This window comes from Eremomyces bilateralis (genome assembly GCF_010015585.1).
Source record: "Eremomyces bilateralis CBS 781.70 unplaced genomic scaffold P152scaffold_39, whole genome shotgun sequence".
Lineage (NCBI taxonomy): Eukaryota > Fungi > Ascomycota > Dothideomycetes > Eremomycetales > Eremomycetaceae > Eremomyces > Eremomyces bilateralis.
In genome coordinates this window covers 112,199-128,994 of record NW_022985105.1, presented here as the reverse complement: position 1 = coordinate 128,994, position 16,796 = coordinate 112,199, and the positions used below count along the sequence as shown (strand labels likewise).

At 49.6% G+C, this 16,796-nt stretch overlaps 6 protein-coding genes across 6 annotated transcripts in view; 2 read left to right on the top strand and 4 right to left on the bottom strand.

Moving 5' to 3' along the window:
- Window positions 1–1,590, bottom strand: part of P152DRAFT_228887 (uncharacterized protein) — a 1,778-nt gene extending 188 nt beyond the window's left edge. Inside the window, exon 1 of the mRNA XM_033674546.1 lies at window positions 1–1,590. This exon is cut by the window's left edge and continues 188 nt beyond it. Within this exon, the coding sequence (XP_033529901.1) occupies window positions 1–1,121 (1,121 nt within the window). The 5' untranslated portion in view covers window positions 1,122–1,590.
- Window positions 1,591–3,970: 2,380 nt separating this feature from the next.
- P152DRAFT_477495 (uncharacterized protein) lies at window positions 3,971–4,421 on the bottom strand (the record flags this gene model as incomplete). The annotated part of the gene is made up of 2 exons (XM_033681589.1): window positions 3,971–4,129; window positions 4,236–4,421. 2 exons carry the CDS (start codon window positions 4,419–4,421, stop codon window positions 3,971–3,973), a joined length of 345 nt encoding a protein of 114 aa, XP_033529900.1.
- A 5,204-nt stretch (window positions 4,422–9,625) lies between these two features.
- Window positions 9,626–11,935, bottom strand: P152DRAFT_444226 (Zip-domain-containing protein). The gene is made up of 7 exons (XM_033677801.1): window positions 11,529–11,935; window positions 11,116–11,474; window positions 10,952–11,067; window positions 10,772–10,904; window positions 10,571–10,708; window positions 10,328–10,518; window positions 9,626–10,252 (listed from the first exon to the last, which is right to left on the bottom strand). Exons 1-7 carry the CDS (start codon window positions 11,666–11,668, stop codon window positions 10,010–10,012), a joined length of 1,320 nt encoding a protein of 439 aa, XP_033529899.1. The 5' UTR covers window positions 11,669–11,935; the 3' UTR covers window positions 9,626–10,009.
- Window positions 11,936–12,539: 604 nt separating this feature from the next.
- P152DRAFT_469107 (major allergen Asp f 2-like protein) lies at window positions 12,540–13,614 on the top strand (the record flags this gene model as incomplete). Its single annotated transcript, XM_033680870.1, has 4 exons — window positions 12,540–12,957; window positions 13,013–13,210; window positions 13,254–13,444; window positions 13,564–13,614. The coding sequence occupies 4 exons, from the start codon at window positions 12,540–12,542 to the stop codon at window positions 13,612–13,614; spliced, it is 858 nt and encodes a 285-aa protein (XP_033529898.1).
- A 2,040-nt stretch (window positions 13,615–15,654) lies between these two features.
- On the top strand, window positions 15,655–16,319 carry P152DRAFT_228565 (uncharacterized protein). Its single transcript, XM_033674543.1, has one exon. It carries the CDS (start codon window positions 15,889–15,891, stop codon window positions 16,222–16,224), a length of 336 nt encoding a protein of 111 aa, XP_033529897.1. The 5' UTR covers window positions 15,655–15,888; the 3' UTR covers window positions 16,225–16,319.
- A 95-nt stretch (window positions 16,320–16,414) lies between these two features.
- Window positions 16,415–16,796, bottom strand: part of P152DRAFT_405814 (ankyrin) — a gene marked incomplete at both ends in the record, with an annotated part of 3,397 nt that continues 3,015 nt past the window's right edge. Inside the window, one exon of the mRNA XM_033676835.1 lies at window positions 16,415–16,794. Within this exon, the coding sequence (XP_033529896.1) occupies window positions 16,415–16,794 (380 nt within the window). The remainder of the gene's footprint in view (window positions 16,795–16,796) is intronic.

The window sequence follows — 16,796 nt, the reverse complement described above, 5'->3', positions numbered from 1 at the left end:
TCCGGCGGGGCGCCGCTGGATTTCTTGCCGGCAGACGGCACGCGCGCGAGAGGGGGGACGGGGGAAGCCTGTGCGAGATGCTCAGCGTGCGCTTTCTCAGGGTCGGCGACGCGCGGAGAGCGGCCATCGTCGCCCGCACCGTCGGTGTCGGGACGTCGATGAACGCCGGGGGACTGCGCGTCGTCGGCCTTCTCATCAATCATGCGATCCTTGGAATCAGCTGTGCTAGACTCGGCGGTGGCGCTTACATCTGCGGTTTTCTGTACGGCAGGGAGCTGCGGTTGCGCGGCGGTGCCGCCGTGGTTCCGCAGCTTGCCTGTCGCGGTCGCCGGGGCTTTCTTGACGGCTTCGTCGCCATCGTCCACGAGTGTTGCGTCGGATGGGGCGTGGCAGCATGAGAGAAACGAGAAGAGCTTCGACACGCCTTTCTTCGGCCGACGACCATCGACGAGCGTCGTGGGAGAGTCGTTCGGTGCGGATACCTCTCCTTTCTCTCCTGCAGCTGAGTCCGGCATACTGGGGTCGTCGCTGGTCGCCTGCTTTTTCGATACGCGGTGACTACTCGCTTTGCTAGGGGTGCGGCGCTTGCTTGGACTCTCGTCCAGTTCGCTGGTCGCGGTCACGCCGCTGAGCCCTGTCCCCGCTGGCGACGGGTCTTCGGATTTGGACGACTGCGACTTTGAACCTGGTCGGGGAATATTGAGGAGCGAGCGCTTCTTCCGAGGCCGACCTTCGGCGTCGACACCGCTTCGCGAGCTTCGTCCCGATGCCGAACCGGATCGACGGTCCTTCCTCAGCGATTCGGTGGATCGTGTCCCTCGCGATGACGATCGGGTATTGGTCTGATTCGGTTGCAGCGAACTCGAGGAATTGCTTCGCCCTACAGATGCGATGTCAGTCGTATTGTCCGAGGCCGAGACCCGGGAATTAAATGACGCGCGAGCTCCACACGACATGTCCAAGCCGCATAAATCAAAACTCCCTCCCTGGGGGTCGAATGGATGCGATCGAGACTCACCTGCAGTACCGCTCTGCGTCGGCTTCAGCGCGTTGGCGTCGTTGGCAGTTGTCGTCTTCTCAGGCACGGGCGGCCTTCCGGATGGATCAGCCTCGAGGCTCATGTGGGGCTAAACCGACGCCTATGAAAGGCGTACCAAAAGTCGGCGAGCGATTGCGGTGATGGATGACTGCGAACGTGGATTGCTGCGGATTGAATATCGATCGGTGAATGGAGAAAGTGAGGAATCTCGAAGCTGTGTTGGCGCGTAGGATGAAGAAGCGCTTGGATCTGAATGCCCCCAGCAGTCCAGCAGGTCCTGTGCAGGATGGGATTAGTGCGGCTAAAGCTTGCTGATCGGGCAAATGACAGTCGCGCACGGGGCAAGCGGGCGTTCAGGAGCGGACAGTGGATGGGATGCAGGAGATGGCGCGTGGACTGGTGGAGAGAGGTGAAGATGTACGCAAGATAGGGAAATGTGATGTAGATGAGAAGTAAGTAGAATAGTCGGGTGGAATTAGAAGATGAGAGCGCTTGGCTAGAGGTGATGAAGAGGGACGACTAAGCAGGCTCGATTCGCGATGGTATGGATTGTATGGTGCAGAGACGCACCACAGCACAGAAGAGTGGCGACTGGACGGAGTGATGCCAAGCGGGAGGGCCAGACTGAGGAGCGAGGCTGGAAGGGCGAAGGTGAGGTTCATTCGGGCCTCACGCTTCCAAATCCTCAGGGTTGCTGTGGGCGCAGAAGGGAGTCTTAGCATCAGGATTGGTTAGTAAAATCAGCCTCCAGAATTAGGGAGATTTGATGACATTTGGTGAACTTTGGTGGAAGCCCTGGGCTCCTTACAGTGATCTTCGCATTGTACGTTTTGGCGGGTAAAATACACGATATCTCACAATTATTGGTGTATTATATTTTATACTTGGATTAATTCAACCCGATATTACGACTAGGAATGGCTCTACAGGGACCTTTCCACTCTGATTGGCTCTGTCCTTCCCGCTCAAGCTTCTTGGCTCCCGCCGAACCCTGAATGTCCCCAATTGGCCATCCCCCCCAATCACCGCTCCCCTTTCCGTTCCTCCTATCGAGCGCCACGTTGTGTAACTTCATGAGATGCATGGCCGAGCAGTCCGAACAATGGCCTCCTGCAGTTTGCTCGAAATTGACGCTGATCGTGGTGGATGACTCTTTGTCAACAGATGGTCTCTCGAGTCGGGACTCAAGAATGGAAGAGCAAACCTGCCATGCCATGCATAGCAAACAACGACAAGATACTTCCGTCCAGTATTCCACACTGGTCACTATTCGACGGACCGTTACCTGTCAAAACTGATGGCGCACTGCATAAGTCTAACGGTCACCGTGTATCATACGGTCAATTCTACTACCCTTGAGCTTCCCGATGTGGTAACTTGTAGCTATAGAATCTGATATCTGATGAAGGCAGGTACCCAGTACAAAAGGGTTTGTGCCGCGAACCATCTCAGACGGCCATCTTTACCCTTCTCATGCCGTTCTATTACCTCTGACAAGCGTTTTATACACGCATTTGCCTTGTCGTCCGCATTCCGGTTGGATTTTCTAGCCGTGCCGGCCATTTCGTCCATGGTTCCCGTGGAGTTCTCCGGATTGCACCAGTTCAATCAAGTTTGGGTCCCTGTCACGCCATTAGGGTCATGATGGTTCGTATTGCTGGGGATACTATGTCGATCAGGAAACCTATCAGTGTACATCTCCCAGAGGAACTGCAATGACTTACTCTGAATGGAGAATAGATATATGCTGTCCACCCGTTCGGCTTTAGTATCGATCACACTTCACCATACTGGGCCGGTACGTCTTGATACTGTTGGGGTTCTCCTGTATCCATTTTGAACTGACCGATTCCCGTGTCTGAGAATAGTAGAAGGTATTGCATTTAAGGATGTTTGACTCTATTCATCTACTACCATCTCATTATTGTTCTCTCCTTATACTGAAGGATCTTGGTATTCTCACTTCTCCGTCCAAGGAAACAATACGGGATCGGATACTTGGCGAGGCTAGAGAATTCTCGAATGCGCCGAAGTTCTGTATCTTCAAACCGAATCATCTACAACCTCTCATCACGGGTTCCATTCTTTCACTTTCATGCACGTAACTCTTCAATGCCTGTACAGCCGGCTATGGCCATCCATGTCTATTACACCAGTGACTTCTATAAAGAAGGAGAAACGACGCTCTTCCTCACGTGGGAGTGACCTTGTGTGGAATCCACCAATGCAACTAAACCCGCCAGAAGGCAAGAGCACAATTGTAAGCCGCCCAGACTCTATCGTCTGCTGACCTTGAGTTCGACCAAACTGGTGAACCTAAGAGCTGCCACCCGTACCGCCAGTGAATCTCCCTGCTCTGCATCTCATGCGCCATATTCCCCGTCAACTAATATGTGTGGAACCTGGACCTCCAATCACAGCAACGGCTCAGAAGATCCTTGCTATCGGATTTCCTGGACGCATCACATCCATATCACGGAATCCCTCGCCTAACCAGAACCCCTCGCTGCACTGCTACATAGTAACGCGATCTGCAGTCCTCTACTATGCCACAAGGAGTTGTCATTGCTCCACTCCCCAACCAGAAGACCCCAGCGCCATATAGAATAGGAGTGTCTGGTGGAGATTCTTTTTGACTCGGTCACGAGGCTCCAAATGAATGGGAACCTGAGAGATGATATCAGGACACGGGAGTCTCGTCGCCTGCGAAGTAGAGCGCCATTCGAGATCCAGGCAAAATCCCCTGGGGAGGGATTCGGAACCACCTCCAGTCGGGAGGGAAGCCAGCGAGGCGGTTGTCGCTCTTCCAGGTACCATGGAGTCGTATCCATGAATGTGCACACAATCTCCCCGAGTGCCCTATTTCCCGTACTCCCAGGAAACTCCACGGAGCGATACCCGCGTTGAGATCACTTGAAGCCATTACCGCATTCACCCTCCCCTTCCCCCTTCCATCTCCTTCGCCGCCTTCATCTTCGCCTTCATCAGATCCTTCTCAAACTTCTTCTTTTCGACCTCCAACCGCTTCCTGATATTCTCGAGCTGCGCGATGCGGTCTTCGATTGGCTCTTGCTGGAATTCTTTTACGACCTGTTCGCATAGGGTCAGCAATTGACACGTAACTATCTCGCGAAGCTCCCGTTGGAGGGGAGGGTGGAACAATTGTAGGCTATTGGGAAGCAGAACGTCAACATACCTTTTTCTGATCCTGCTCATGCTTGAACAAGGCGCCTCCATATGCGCCAGCGACGGCGATGATACCGAGACCGACGGTCCAGACGAGTGGGCGGATGCGGCTGGGGCCCGCGGGAAGAGGGAGGGGAGATTGGGTTTTCGGAAGCCTCGAGGAGGAGATCGGAGGTCTGCGGCGTGGTTGAGACATGTTGACGGGATGGAATTGGAGTTGTAAAAAGTTTGGGGAAGTTGAGGATGAGATGTGGTGGTGGACAGGGGTTGGGTGCGCGAGTCATGTAGTAGGACTGGACGACGTCGGCCGTTCTGGTAAGACAACGACCCCTGTTTCGGGACAACCCACTTTCTGGACAGTCCTTGAGCACCACAATTAGATATATCAATTAGCTAGAATTAGACGAAACAATACAACCACACTAGTTATCTTCATTAAGATGCCTCGTCTTGATGAAGATACTATTCAACGTGCTATTCAAGCGTATAGAAATGAAGAATTCGATTCCATACGTAAAACCGCAGAAGCCTTTGGCCTGAAGCCCTCCACCCTCCACGCCCGCCTACAGAACGCCCAATAATCCCACCTAAAAGCAGCGGAGAAGCTCCAGAAATTGTCTCCTAGTCAGGAACTGTACTTGACTCAATGGATAATAGAAGAAGTTTGTTGTACGAGAGCTCCTTCGCACGCTAGAGTGCGTCAAATGGCCGAATGCATCGCCCGTGAAAACGGCGATAACACTCCTTGCGGCAAGAATTGGCTCGACGGCTTTTTACGACGCAATCCAACCATAAATTCTATGATTGGAAAATCAATCGAAGCCGCTAGAGTAACCTCTGCATCCAAAGACGATATTTCGGCTTGGTTCGACCTGTTACGGAGCCTCGTCGATCAGTATTCCATCAAGTCCACCAACATATGGAATTTTGACGAACACGGAATCTCTTTGGGCTGCGGTACGAATGGAAGAGTACTAGCCCCTATTCAGAAGAATAAGAGGAGAAAAACCTACGTGAAAACCCCCGAGGATCGCGAGTGGGTTTCCATCATCGAATGCATTTCCGCCGCAGGCCGCATTATTTCGCCACTGGTCATCTTCAAGGGCCAGAACCTCCAATCGACCAGGTTTCCGCCTAATATTGCCAGTCTACGTAACTTGCATTGGACTGCGTCAGAAAAAGCTTGGACATCAAACGAAATCGGTCTGAAGTGGTTTGAAAAGAAGCTCTTACCCGAAACCACTCCTGAAGGCAGTCCGGCCGATTACCGTCTATTGATCTGCGATGGGCATAGCTCCCACACTACCGTGGAGTTCATGAAGCTATGCAAAGTCAATCGGGTCGTTGTACTATACCTGCCCGCCCATTCCTCCCATCTTCTCCAACCACTTGATGTCTCATGTGTCTCCCCCCTTAAGACCAAATATCATAAAGAACGAAGCAAATTAGCCTCTCTAGATGATGCTGCCCCTATCAAGAAGCATAATTTTATCAGTATATATAGTAAGTCTCGCAGTGAAGCCCTTAATAGCCACAATATCCGTTCCGGATTTCGCGGAACCGGCATTTTACCCCTGAATCCCGACAAAGTATTAAATAGCCAACAATTAAACGTCAATCATACTACTGTGCAACGTCATGTGACCCCCGAACCTACTCTTTATACATTTAATACACTAAAATGGCCGAAAGACGCGTATTCGTTGCAATACGATGGGCTGAGTGCGCGGGATTACCGGGATTCCAGGGGAAGATTGCGAAGTCGCTTTCAGAGAAGAATGCTGAGATCGCCGCGCTAAAAGCACAAGTTGCCAGGCTTGAAAAGTCGTTGGGAGATGTAGGCGGAAGTGCTAGGAAACGAAAAAGAGTCCTCCTAGATCCTAATGAACGATTCGCGACGGTTGATCATATCGTTGCCGCTCAGGAGGCTGCTAAAGAAGAGGAGCGCAAAGCTGCGCAAAAAAAAGTCATTTACGATGCAGAGGAGACATCTCGAGAACTCCAACAGACTGAGTTTGAGTCGCTTTGTTCTCAGTTGCAATTATAACTATATAGAATCGATTGTGGTTGAGCTATTGTGCATAATGTACGAGCGATATGTTGATAGATTTAAATTGTTGGGTGTCCAGAAAGTGGGTTGTCCCGAAACAGGGGTCTTTGTCTTAGGGGGTGGCCATTGACTGATAAAACTGACTGATATCGAGGACAGTTTCTAGTCGCAGGACGAATGATATTCCCTTTGTTTACGGTACTATTCAGTGCTTCTCTATTGTATTTTTGAAAGTTAAACTCTTAATGCTTAAATTAAATATAGAACCAGCTTCAAAACGAGGAACTCTCCAATACTTTTCCCACTCAGACTCCTTCTTATATCTCTCCTCTTTCAGGAACTCCTCCTTCATGATGCCTTGTAGGTAGCAAGGGCCCGTGACTTGCGATATTTTCTCGGCCATTTCTCGCGCCACATTCCCAGCACCCTTTCGTAAGGTCTCAACGATGTCTAAGGGAACATCGCGAACGATGGGTGATACACTCGGTCCTCCAAACGCTGCTATAACATCACCAGCACCTACGTCTGGAGGAACAAGGCCTATGTATCCCCGCTTTGTGATAATAAATACATGATCCTTCAAAGCTTTGCCCAGGTATCTGTGAATAGGGCTGGACACGAATATTCGACTATTCGTATTCGTACGAATATTCGTAGTCGAATACGAATAAAATTTAGAATTTCCGCTTACTAATATTCGTACGAATAATATTCGCATTATTCGTAATTATTCGTAATTATTCGTCTATCTCTGAAGCTATTTCCATGTATCTCGCATCGGAGAGATGGTCGACAGAGAGCTTTAAGCTGGGGTCACTTGGCTTGCTGAATCGTCAGGAGTGATCAATTCGACGCTATTGATATGCTTTGTATCTCTTAGAGCTCAAATCCTCCAGATCGTGTTCGGGTAAACAAAAGTCGCGACTGTTGGGCATTCATTCATTGGCTCGGCTTTTGCCGAATAAGTCTTGGCATTATTTACGAATATTCGCGAATAATACGAATAAAACGTCTCAAAACTTAGTCGAATACGAATAATCGTTCAAGAGGAAAAGTCGAATACGAATAGCCAAAATCCTTATTCGTGTCCAGCCCTATCTGTGAAGCTCCCACGCGAGTTGTCCATCGTCCATGAGCATGAAAAAGATATTGAGCCGACTCCTTGACCGTGCGGCTGAGTAGTGCTTTGTCCATACTTCGCTATTTTCGGTAATAAGGAGACTGATATAGGCTTCCCAGATCCGCCGAAGATTGTCCTCGGATAAATCGGCGCTCAGCAGAAGGTCGTCTAGGTACTTTTGGAAAGGGTGGGCGGAGTTTCAAAACATGTCCGTCATGAGTGCGCATCCCAAAGCATCGATCCACGCCTGGCCGGTGGGATATAGGGTTAGATTTGTTGTCTATGACAACTCTGAGCGTTTCGATATGTGTAATTCAAAGTGACGATGTCAGAAGATAGGAAATACAGTAATGGGCTTAACAACCCTTCTTATTTGTAGACAGTACTCGTGCCAGGCTTCCCCCCTTTCCCTCCAGGGTGGGTGCGCCACCCCCCTCCCTCTCCAGGGTGGGTGCGCCACAGATCAACACAAACCACAGATCAACACAAAATTGAGTACATCAAGCAACAAAACAATCGATTCTTCTACCACGGTTGAGTATCTATAAAATAAGGGAGATTTTCTTGATCTCCAGTAGCTATAGCAGCTGTTTCACCATTTATTTCTTCCCTGCGAGCCTCCTCTATGAGCTCACGTTGCCTTTTCTTCCTATCGCGCGCTCGGCGTCGCTCACGCTTCTCTCACTCTTCCCTCATTTCCGTAGCCTTCCGCTCTTCAATCCGGCGATTTGAATCCTTAACATAAAGAGGACCTCCTGCATTAACACGTCGACAAGTTGTTTTTCGTTTGTTCGTTTGCGATTGTGGCTGGCATCTTAATAGCGATCCAAGACGCTGCCTTGTTGCGCGCCGAACTCCGCTTGCAGTAAACTGCCATTGAAAATCTTGTGTATCTTTTTAGTGAGCGACGGCGAGACTTCGTCAAGGACATCCTCTATATCCGCAACGTTTTTCTTCACCTTCTCAATACTGTGTCGGAGCTTTGCACATTCTTTGGCGAGGAAAGTTGGGAGGAAGACATAGAGGGGGTCTTTTCACGTTCGGGTTCGCCGTCCGAAAACTCAAGCACGGGGCCATCACCTGCACATAACTTTTCCAACTCTTTAATAACAAGCTCAGGCTTAATTGGCCATACTCCTCGTCTTGTCTAGCCGGCGCGGAGAACTCGTGGGGTGAAGGCTTTCTCCCTTATTGCAGGTAGAGCTAAAAAGAACTGCCGATGGTTGAAGCTCCCATCACCCAGGCGTACAGCCTCATTGACAGCCTTTGCATGCCAGTGCAACTTGTACGGCTGGAAAGGGATTCCATCCAGAGGTTGTAAATGGTGTCATGTGTGGTGGAAGGAAGTAAGGAATAATTCGGCGGCCCTCACAGAATTTGAGGAAGTCGTAGGTGTGAACCATGGTTGTCAAGGAAGAGGAGCCGGTATTCAGAAGATATAGCTGGGCGTATCTCTATATCAAAATGATGAATCCAATCACATCCTCCTTCATCAATGATATACCCATTAGGTGTAAGGGTGATCATCCAGTTGTCTAGAAGCCCACAATCCTTATATTAATCCTCCAGATGGTATGAGCCTGGAAGAACAAAAAAGGAGATGGTTGGTTTACCTTCAGCAGAGATGCATTCAATGACAGTGACCAATTTCCGTGTCATGGCACTTCTGATGTTTGCATTTGCTTCAAGAAAAGCAGTTATAACCTTCTCAACCTTTCCCTGGCCAATCTGGAAGCCTAGCTCATCCATCTTGTAGATGTTGCATGGGCGGATGTGATGGCTTTTGAGAACAATCTCCCAGCGATCATAAAAAGTCTGCACTATCCCAATATCTTCAGCCTGTATACGCTTATGATCCATGGGACGCTCTTTAATGCACTTATATTCAGTTGGAAGGCGTTTAAGGAAGCGGTACGTCCACATTTTTGAGACTGTTGGAAGTGGGGTGTCTGGATTTGCGTGGTTTCGATAGAGGATAGCATTGGCACAATTTGTCACCATTTCAGCGGTCAGCGGGTGGCCAACTTCATCAAGCTGTTTGATCCAGTGTTTAACTGTATTCTCCTGTGCTTTATCAAGTACTCGGTTGGCAGGCTTTAGAGCTTTCTTCGATGGCTTGCCATTGATGCGTGATCGAAGGGCGTAGTAAGGAACGCGATACTCGTTGTGCAACGACGTGATATTTTTATTTTCACCGCATCGGTACTTGGTGACAACTGCAAGGATTCGACTCTCCTGATCATCTTCCTCAAGAGGTATATTGGTGTTGAGATAATTAACTATTTGAGTTGAGTCTACAGATTTTGCGTTGTGTGGTTTGCGTTGATCTGTGGCGCACCCACCCTGGAGGGTGGGGAAAGCCTGGCACGAGTACTATATGGGCAGTTGTTTGAGTCGAAAAGGTCCATGAAGTCACGCCTATCATGCATTTCCGCTCAATGACGGATACCACCCTGTCATCTAAGTAGTGCTGCAACCAGGTTTAGGGGCTCGTTATCAAAGGCCATAAGAGAGTGGTCCATCATCAAGAAACCTTCCGCCCCAAATCCTATCCTAATTTGCCTGGGGTCTCTAAACTTATCTAAGGCGTCATGCCCATGTTCATCTTTTATGGTCATGCCCACTTCCCAAGTAAACTCATAATGCCAATACCCAACGCCAGCGCAAGCAATGCCGCCAGTATTGTCGCCAGACTAGCCCGCTCTAGCCGGCCCCCATGAATCCAGTCCCTAGCCCACATCTCCACGAAGGCTACCCAGGCTAGAATGCCTGCGGATAATGCGTCTAAAGTGCCGATGGCTATGAGGGTGGATCTGTCGTTACCGTTGAAACGACTTAACACGCCAATGCCAATGCCCTGATGAACAGTCAAATTAGTCAAACCAGATTTAGATTTTGTCAAGGCGGCGGTAGACTGCGATGAAGAACATACCATGCCTATTGGGGTGATAATGGTGAAGATGCCCCCTAGGATCATCTTCTTTGTGAAAGACAATTTGGTGTTCGGGATACCAGAGATGACTGTGCCGAGAGCGATCCCTTCGAACATTTGATGGAAGACGATTACGGCAAACAAGGTACGAAAGAACGAATCATCGGCTACGACACATGTGAGGCCAATGACTGTGCTGTTTAGCTCCGGTTCTCAAAATCTCTAGATATGAGTAGGACGTACGTAAAGAATGGAATACGATTCCTGCCTCTAGGACCGCAGCACTGATAGCGTCCGAAGGTACGGGGTGATCGTGAACCTGTGAATGAGACTCGAGTTCATTATCATCCGCTCGCACCTGAGTTGGCTTAAGGATTGCGGCTTTGTTGGATTCCCGAATTTCGGTACTTGCTTGTAGTCCTGAGACACTAATATGACGTTGACTGATGCGATGACCGGCGTATTCGACCAAGAAAGAAAGAAAGGCGCCAGCAATGAAAATTGCGCTAACCGTAGCTTCGTAGGACATTTCGCCGACGCAATCATTCTCAAACATCAGATATGCATGAGTAAAAAGCTGAAGCCAGTCAGTGATTGTAGTCGCAAAATAGGTGGAATCTATACATGGACGAAAGCAGTGGAAATGAGAACTCCTGTTCCAAACTGCTTGAGGAGAACCAAGGCAATGTGGTCTGTTGGCACCTTTGTGAAGGATGTGAGGAATATCGGCCCCAGGACACCTACAATAATTGATTAGCTATGTCAGATAACCGGACAGAATGGCATACCAAAAGCGCTCGTCACGAGCATAACAAATAGGAATCCGATTCGAAGTGGGATATTATAGTCGCGATTGATACGCTCACAAGAGTGCTCCTCATTCTCGTTTCCACCGGTGCAGTGTTCCACGCCGGCATGAAAATGACAGTTGCGACCGGAGGTGGCTGCTGATGGACTCGAATTTGAGCTACCATGTGTGGAATCACCATCGCTTCTTTGCTGTGTGATGCTGACTTCGTCACCAAAGGGGCTTATGCAAAAATTGTCTGTGCCATGTACATGACATCCGGTGTATGACGCTGGAAGGGCTGATGTGCCAGTTGCAGTTACATGAACTTGGAACTCTGTGGTACCAGCCATACAAAACCTTCAAGTTATTAGCAGGTTGCCCTGTCGCTGAAAAGTGTTCAATACAACGAACTGTGTAGTATCATGCATATGGCATTCTGAAATTGCAGTAACGACCTGTGCTGAGGACGTAGGCTTCGTTGCTGTGGTCAAGGTCTGCCCGAACGCAGTACTGACTAGGAACAGTCCAGGAGCGCGTCTTCTAAGTAACATCGTAACAATAGAACACGCGATTAGTAGTCGCAGACGAGGAATACGTGAAAGTACAATGGATTCCAACAGAGGAATACTGGATGAGATACTTTGACGCTGTATGATAGAAAGACTAGAAAGCTATAAACGAGGAACACTTCAAGCAGTAAGACGTCGTTGCAGCAATATCTCCAGAAACTCTTCCAGACGTCCTTAAATACCGAAAGGATCAGGATAGCACTATCACGGAATCCAACTCGTCCTACTAGAGCAGTGAGTGCTACGCCGATTCTTCATCTTAGTGGATATATTAATCCGCTCTTTTTCTGAATGGTTGGCGGCAGCCAATCAGGGTGTCCTCACGAAATGGAGTTGCATACCTTGATGGTTGGAAATGCAATAGGAGTCGAACCTCGAAGCACCATGATGGCTTGGAGAAGCAGCAGGGGCCGGAAATAGGGTACCTTGATGGCTAGAACGCGCTCCTTGATTGGGAGGGAACAACCAAAGTCTCCAAAAGACAACCAATCAACCACCCTCCCCATACTTCGGATGACATCGATGGTGGTCGGCCATTGAACCGATAAAAAGGTAGTAGTCGCCTAGGAGATGCGAAGTGCATCATAGTGCCAAATAGTCTGCTTCCACACCGCGACCCCGTTGTAAATGCCCATTTGTGCTGTCAGATGTTAGATCAGTCTGGGTCACACCCACTAAGGCTGCAGCTTCAGTCAACACTTGGCGAAGAGGAAGCCTGAATGACGATTTCCCAATGATATGCATTCTGCGGGGCTTTTTGAGCATATATAAGAGTCGATCATTTCCTCAGACACGAAGTTGGATATTGGCAGTCGATCTGTAAGAGACTTTGAAGGTTAGCAACGCAGTCAATATGCCTTCTATCAGACTCTTTTCTCTTCTTCTCACCGCCATAGGCTCAGTTATCGCCTCTCCTCTCAGCGCTCGGGCAGTCGTTGTTACAGTGGCTGAAACCTCTGTCACAGGTTTACCGTCTGCAACTCCATATCAATGGTCTCCTGGCGCTGTCACTGATATTCCCATCCATTCATCCTGCAATGCCACCGAACGTACACAACTTCGCCGGGCACTGAATGAGGCAGTCAAGCTTGCCTCACATGCCAGAGAACATATTCTCAGATCAGGCAATCAGTCCCCCTACTACATTAAGTACTTTGGCAATGCATCAACTGCTGAGCCTATCGGCTGGTACTCTCGTGTCGTGTCCGCAGATCGCGGAAACATGACTTTTCGTTGTGATGATCCAGACCAAAATTGTGCTACTCAAGCTGGTTTGTCTCCACCTGTTCATCTCTGCGCTTTAACCAAACGACTGATATTGTCCAGGTTGGGCCGGCCACTGGCGTGGAGCCAATGCAACCCAAGAAACCGTCATCTGCCCTCTCTCCTACCTCAATAGACTCCCTCTCGAAACAATGTGCGGGCGTGGCTATACTGTTGCTACCTCTCCGCCGAATACTTACTTTGCTGTCGACCTGCTGCACCGGCTCTTCCACGTCCCGCAGATCAGCGAGGATACCGTCAGTCATTACTCGGAAAATTATACTAATGCACTAGCTCTAACTAGCTCAAAGAGACCCCTACAAGTCAACGAGGGACAGCGACGCCTTACAACTTTTTGCCATTGATGTTTATGCGTATGATATTGCGGTGCCGGGCACCGGGTGTTCTGGGGATGATGTGGCGAAGAGTATTGCCAGCTCTATGTCGGCAGCTCTCAACAGTGCCGCTCCATACCCGGCCACTAGCGATGTACCAGTGCAGTCAGTACCTCCGGCGACGAGTCCCCCGCCAGATTCGCAAGCAGGGACACCTACCAGTGTTGCTGTAAGATTTGCCCTTTGAATCGCACAAGGACCGTAGCTAAATAATTTTAGGCTGCCTGTCACACCCATGCGGACGGACTCGTTCATTGCGAGTCTGACTAATCATAATTCGCCAGAGGCTAGGGTTGAAGTAGTAGACTTCCGCGTCTCTAGGGTTGTCTGAATGGATCATTGTGATGAAGTGCTCGAAAAACTTGCGACATGGAGGATTGCAGTTCAAGGATGGGTTCTTGCTTTGATCTAGCATGTTCCTCTGATGAGACTGTGAGATAAATAGCGGTTTCGCTCAATCCGGTGATTAATGCAGCGACACGGTGGAAAACCCCGTTAGATTCCAAAAGAGCGTAGATAGATTGACCTTGATCCTTTTTTTTAGCCTGAATCCTACGAAAACAGGCTGTTCCTGCAGCTATTTATGTGGTTTTTTATGATGATCTTTTCCCCGATAAAGGAAACAGAAGGCATAGAATCGAATATGAGATGAGACAGTGGTGATACGCCAACGATACGCCAATGATACGTCAATAAAACACAGATATTCTGTGACAGAGACTTATTGTCACACGGAGGTCACCTGACTTCAGTGTGTGTTGGGTCACGTGGTTTGTGTTTGCTCGGAGATGTCTATCTCTATCTCTTCACGCTGTATTTTAGATACATCCCAGAGGCAAAGAGAAAGGCCTTCCTAGCCAAAAAGACCGGGCGTTTCGCGAAGGAGCTCGACAAAGCACTACCAAGCAGGCACATAAGAAAGCTCTACGACAAGCTATCGAGAGACCAAGCAGCCCTACTAGTACAAGTCAGATCAGGGTACTGCCGCCTTAACAGCTATCTCCACAAGATCGCGGCGGCCGAAAGCAGCGACTGCGAATGCGGAGCAACGGAGAGTGTCCACCACTTCATACTGGAATGCACGAAATGGGAAGAACAGAGACAGAAACTGAAGACAGCGGCTGGAGCCCGAGCAAGAGACCTGGCTTACCTCCTTGGAGCATACGAATCAGAAGCAAAAGACGGCCCGATCAAGCGCTGGTCCCCGAACATAGAGGTAGTTACGGCAACGCTACATTTCATCTAGGATACTGGAAGATTAGACCCCGGAACATGATACCCTCCTATATATTCCCTTCTATACCTTCCCTCCTATACCCTCCCTCCCATACCTTCCCTTCTACTAACTATATGGTCTCAATCCTCCGATCCGACGCTGTGCCCGAGTAAGAGCAGCGTCACTCTAGAACAGAACCTAGAGGAACAGAGACGTCCAGCAAACTGACCATCTTATTCCCATACCACAGTTATAATAATTTCCTATGTTAGAAGCAGATAATTAGAGAAGATAGAAGGAGATAGAAAAATGGAGCACAAGGCCACAAGGCACCAACGCATGTAATTAGTAAGCTTAGGTAGTTCCCCACATGGGCCTCGCTGAGAGGCCTGACGGGCGTATGAATCTCTCTCTCTCTCTCATTTTAGATACATGGAATACATCGCTCTTCTCTCTCATACGTGATCTTTGCTCGATTGGAGTCTTCTCCACACTTATCTTTTGTCAAAGATCAGAGGTTATCACTTAGTCATCATACAAGATTTCTTTCCTTTTTCTGTACTTACGTAATCCTGGGCATGTTTACCGCCAACAAGTCCCGTAATTATCCAACAGACTGCAGAGTGCAGACTAACCTTCTGTGCTGCCAGATTCTCGGGCACCGGCGAGGCCGTCCAAACCCGCTCACAACATTTCGCCTTCAGATTGCAACCTTCGACATGCCTACACTTATTAAATTCAACTTCAACTACAACATAATTACACCTCTCCGCTTCTCTTTCCGACTTTCTCCTACCCGCTTCCTCTCTCCCTCTCTCTCACACTCACTCACTCACTTGTTGGTCTACCTGACCTGTTGACAGGCGGCGAGAGGAACGGAACTCCTCAGCATTGAGCGTCGCAACGGACCGTCCACGCTCTGGGGGGTTCTGTGTCTTCTCGGGGTCAATGGTAGTGATAACCAGACATCACAAGCCTTGTAGGGCTACGAACCGCGAGTTCCAAGTCTCTCGGTTCCACTCGACGCCGGTGGGCGTACTCCTATACCAATACCTCGTCTATATCCGCCCTTCTTTATCATGCTTTATCGAATCTGCTCCATGCTCGATATCAATGCCTCGCCGCTGTTTTTCTCGCCCCATCGCCCCAAGGATCTGTAGAAAACCCTGATCTTGTCGAAGTTGCTCCGGGATTAGACGAAGCGGGGCCTGGGTGATGCGATTGGCGTTCAGGTGTTCCGATAGCTGTTGATCGCCATTACGGAGAAGTATGTCAAGCAGATCAGCGAGCCGTTCAATCAGTACGATGATAAGATCGCGGAGGCCGACATGGATATCGCCTTCGCCTGGCAAAGCGGCCATCGGCCCGTGCAACGTGGGATCACATACGGCTTGGACGGCGCGTTTCCTGACACCCTTCAACCAGTCCTTCTTCGGGTTCTCACGGGAGTGGCACCGTTTTACCTGATTTCTCCCCGAAGGTTCCTAAGTGCAGTCACTGGCACGCTTCTGAATAGCAGTTTCCAGGGCTACAATAATCAGAAGTACTCCCGCAATAGCCGTAATCACTGCAGCAATCTCCCAGCTGCATTCCAACACAGGTCTTGTTGCCTACAATGTTCGAACCTGTCACGACGGCACCTTGGGATACTCAGAAGGGCATAAACGTGTCCCAACCTAGGGTTATAAGCTCCCTACAAAGCAGCAATGGATGGGGGGAGGTACTAACTCTGTTAAACTGGCAAGCATGAGGTTCCACGCCAGCTCGCCTGCAATGAGGACACCCAATACCATTACCAGGATCGCCGCTGCAACGAATTTTTCGTCTTCTGCATCGTCCGCACTTCAATCGTTATCAGTCAAACTCAGTCGTATCTTTTTGTGTCGACAGAGACGTGGCTGTTCTCATACTTGGGCAACAGACGGAGGGGCTGAACTCAAAGAAACTTACAGCAAGGGCAATTCTTTTCCTCGGCGGTGTCTGGTTGATTTTCTCCGTGTTCCGATGTAGCCGGACTCTCGCTTGGTGCCTTTGCGATACCGCCGACGATATCGGCGTCCGGCCAAACCCGTCCTTTAAGTCGGTCGCGAAGTTGTCCTGCTCGACCAGCAGCTGGACTATCGCTTTGTATCCTCGCTCTTCCGCCCACGATAGCGGCGTCCGGCCGTCCTTGTCCTTCGAGCCCGTCGCGACGTCGTCCCGCTCAACCATTAGCTGGACTATCGCCTCGTGCCCT

Coding starts and splice junctions, on each gene's coding strand:
- P152DRAFT_228565 (XM_033674543.1), top strand. CDS start 15,889: ATGGATATCGCCTTCGCCTGGCAAAGCGGCCATCGGCCCGTGCAACGT.
- P152DRAFT_444226 (XM_033677801.1), bottom strand. CDS start 11,668: ATGTTACTTAGAAGACGCGCTCCTGGACTGTTCCTAGTCAGTACTGCG. Junction 11,068..11,115: donor GCTCGTGACGAGCGCTTTTG/GTATGCCATTCT, acceptor CAATTATTGTAG/GTGTCCTGGGGCCGATATTC. Junction 10,253..10,327: donor TTATCACCCCAATAGGCATG/GTATGTTCTTCA, acceptor ACTGTTCATCAG/GGCATTGGCATTGGCGTGTT.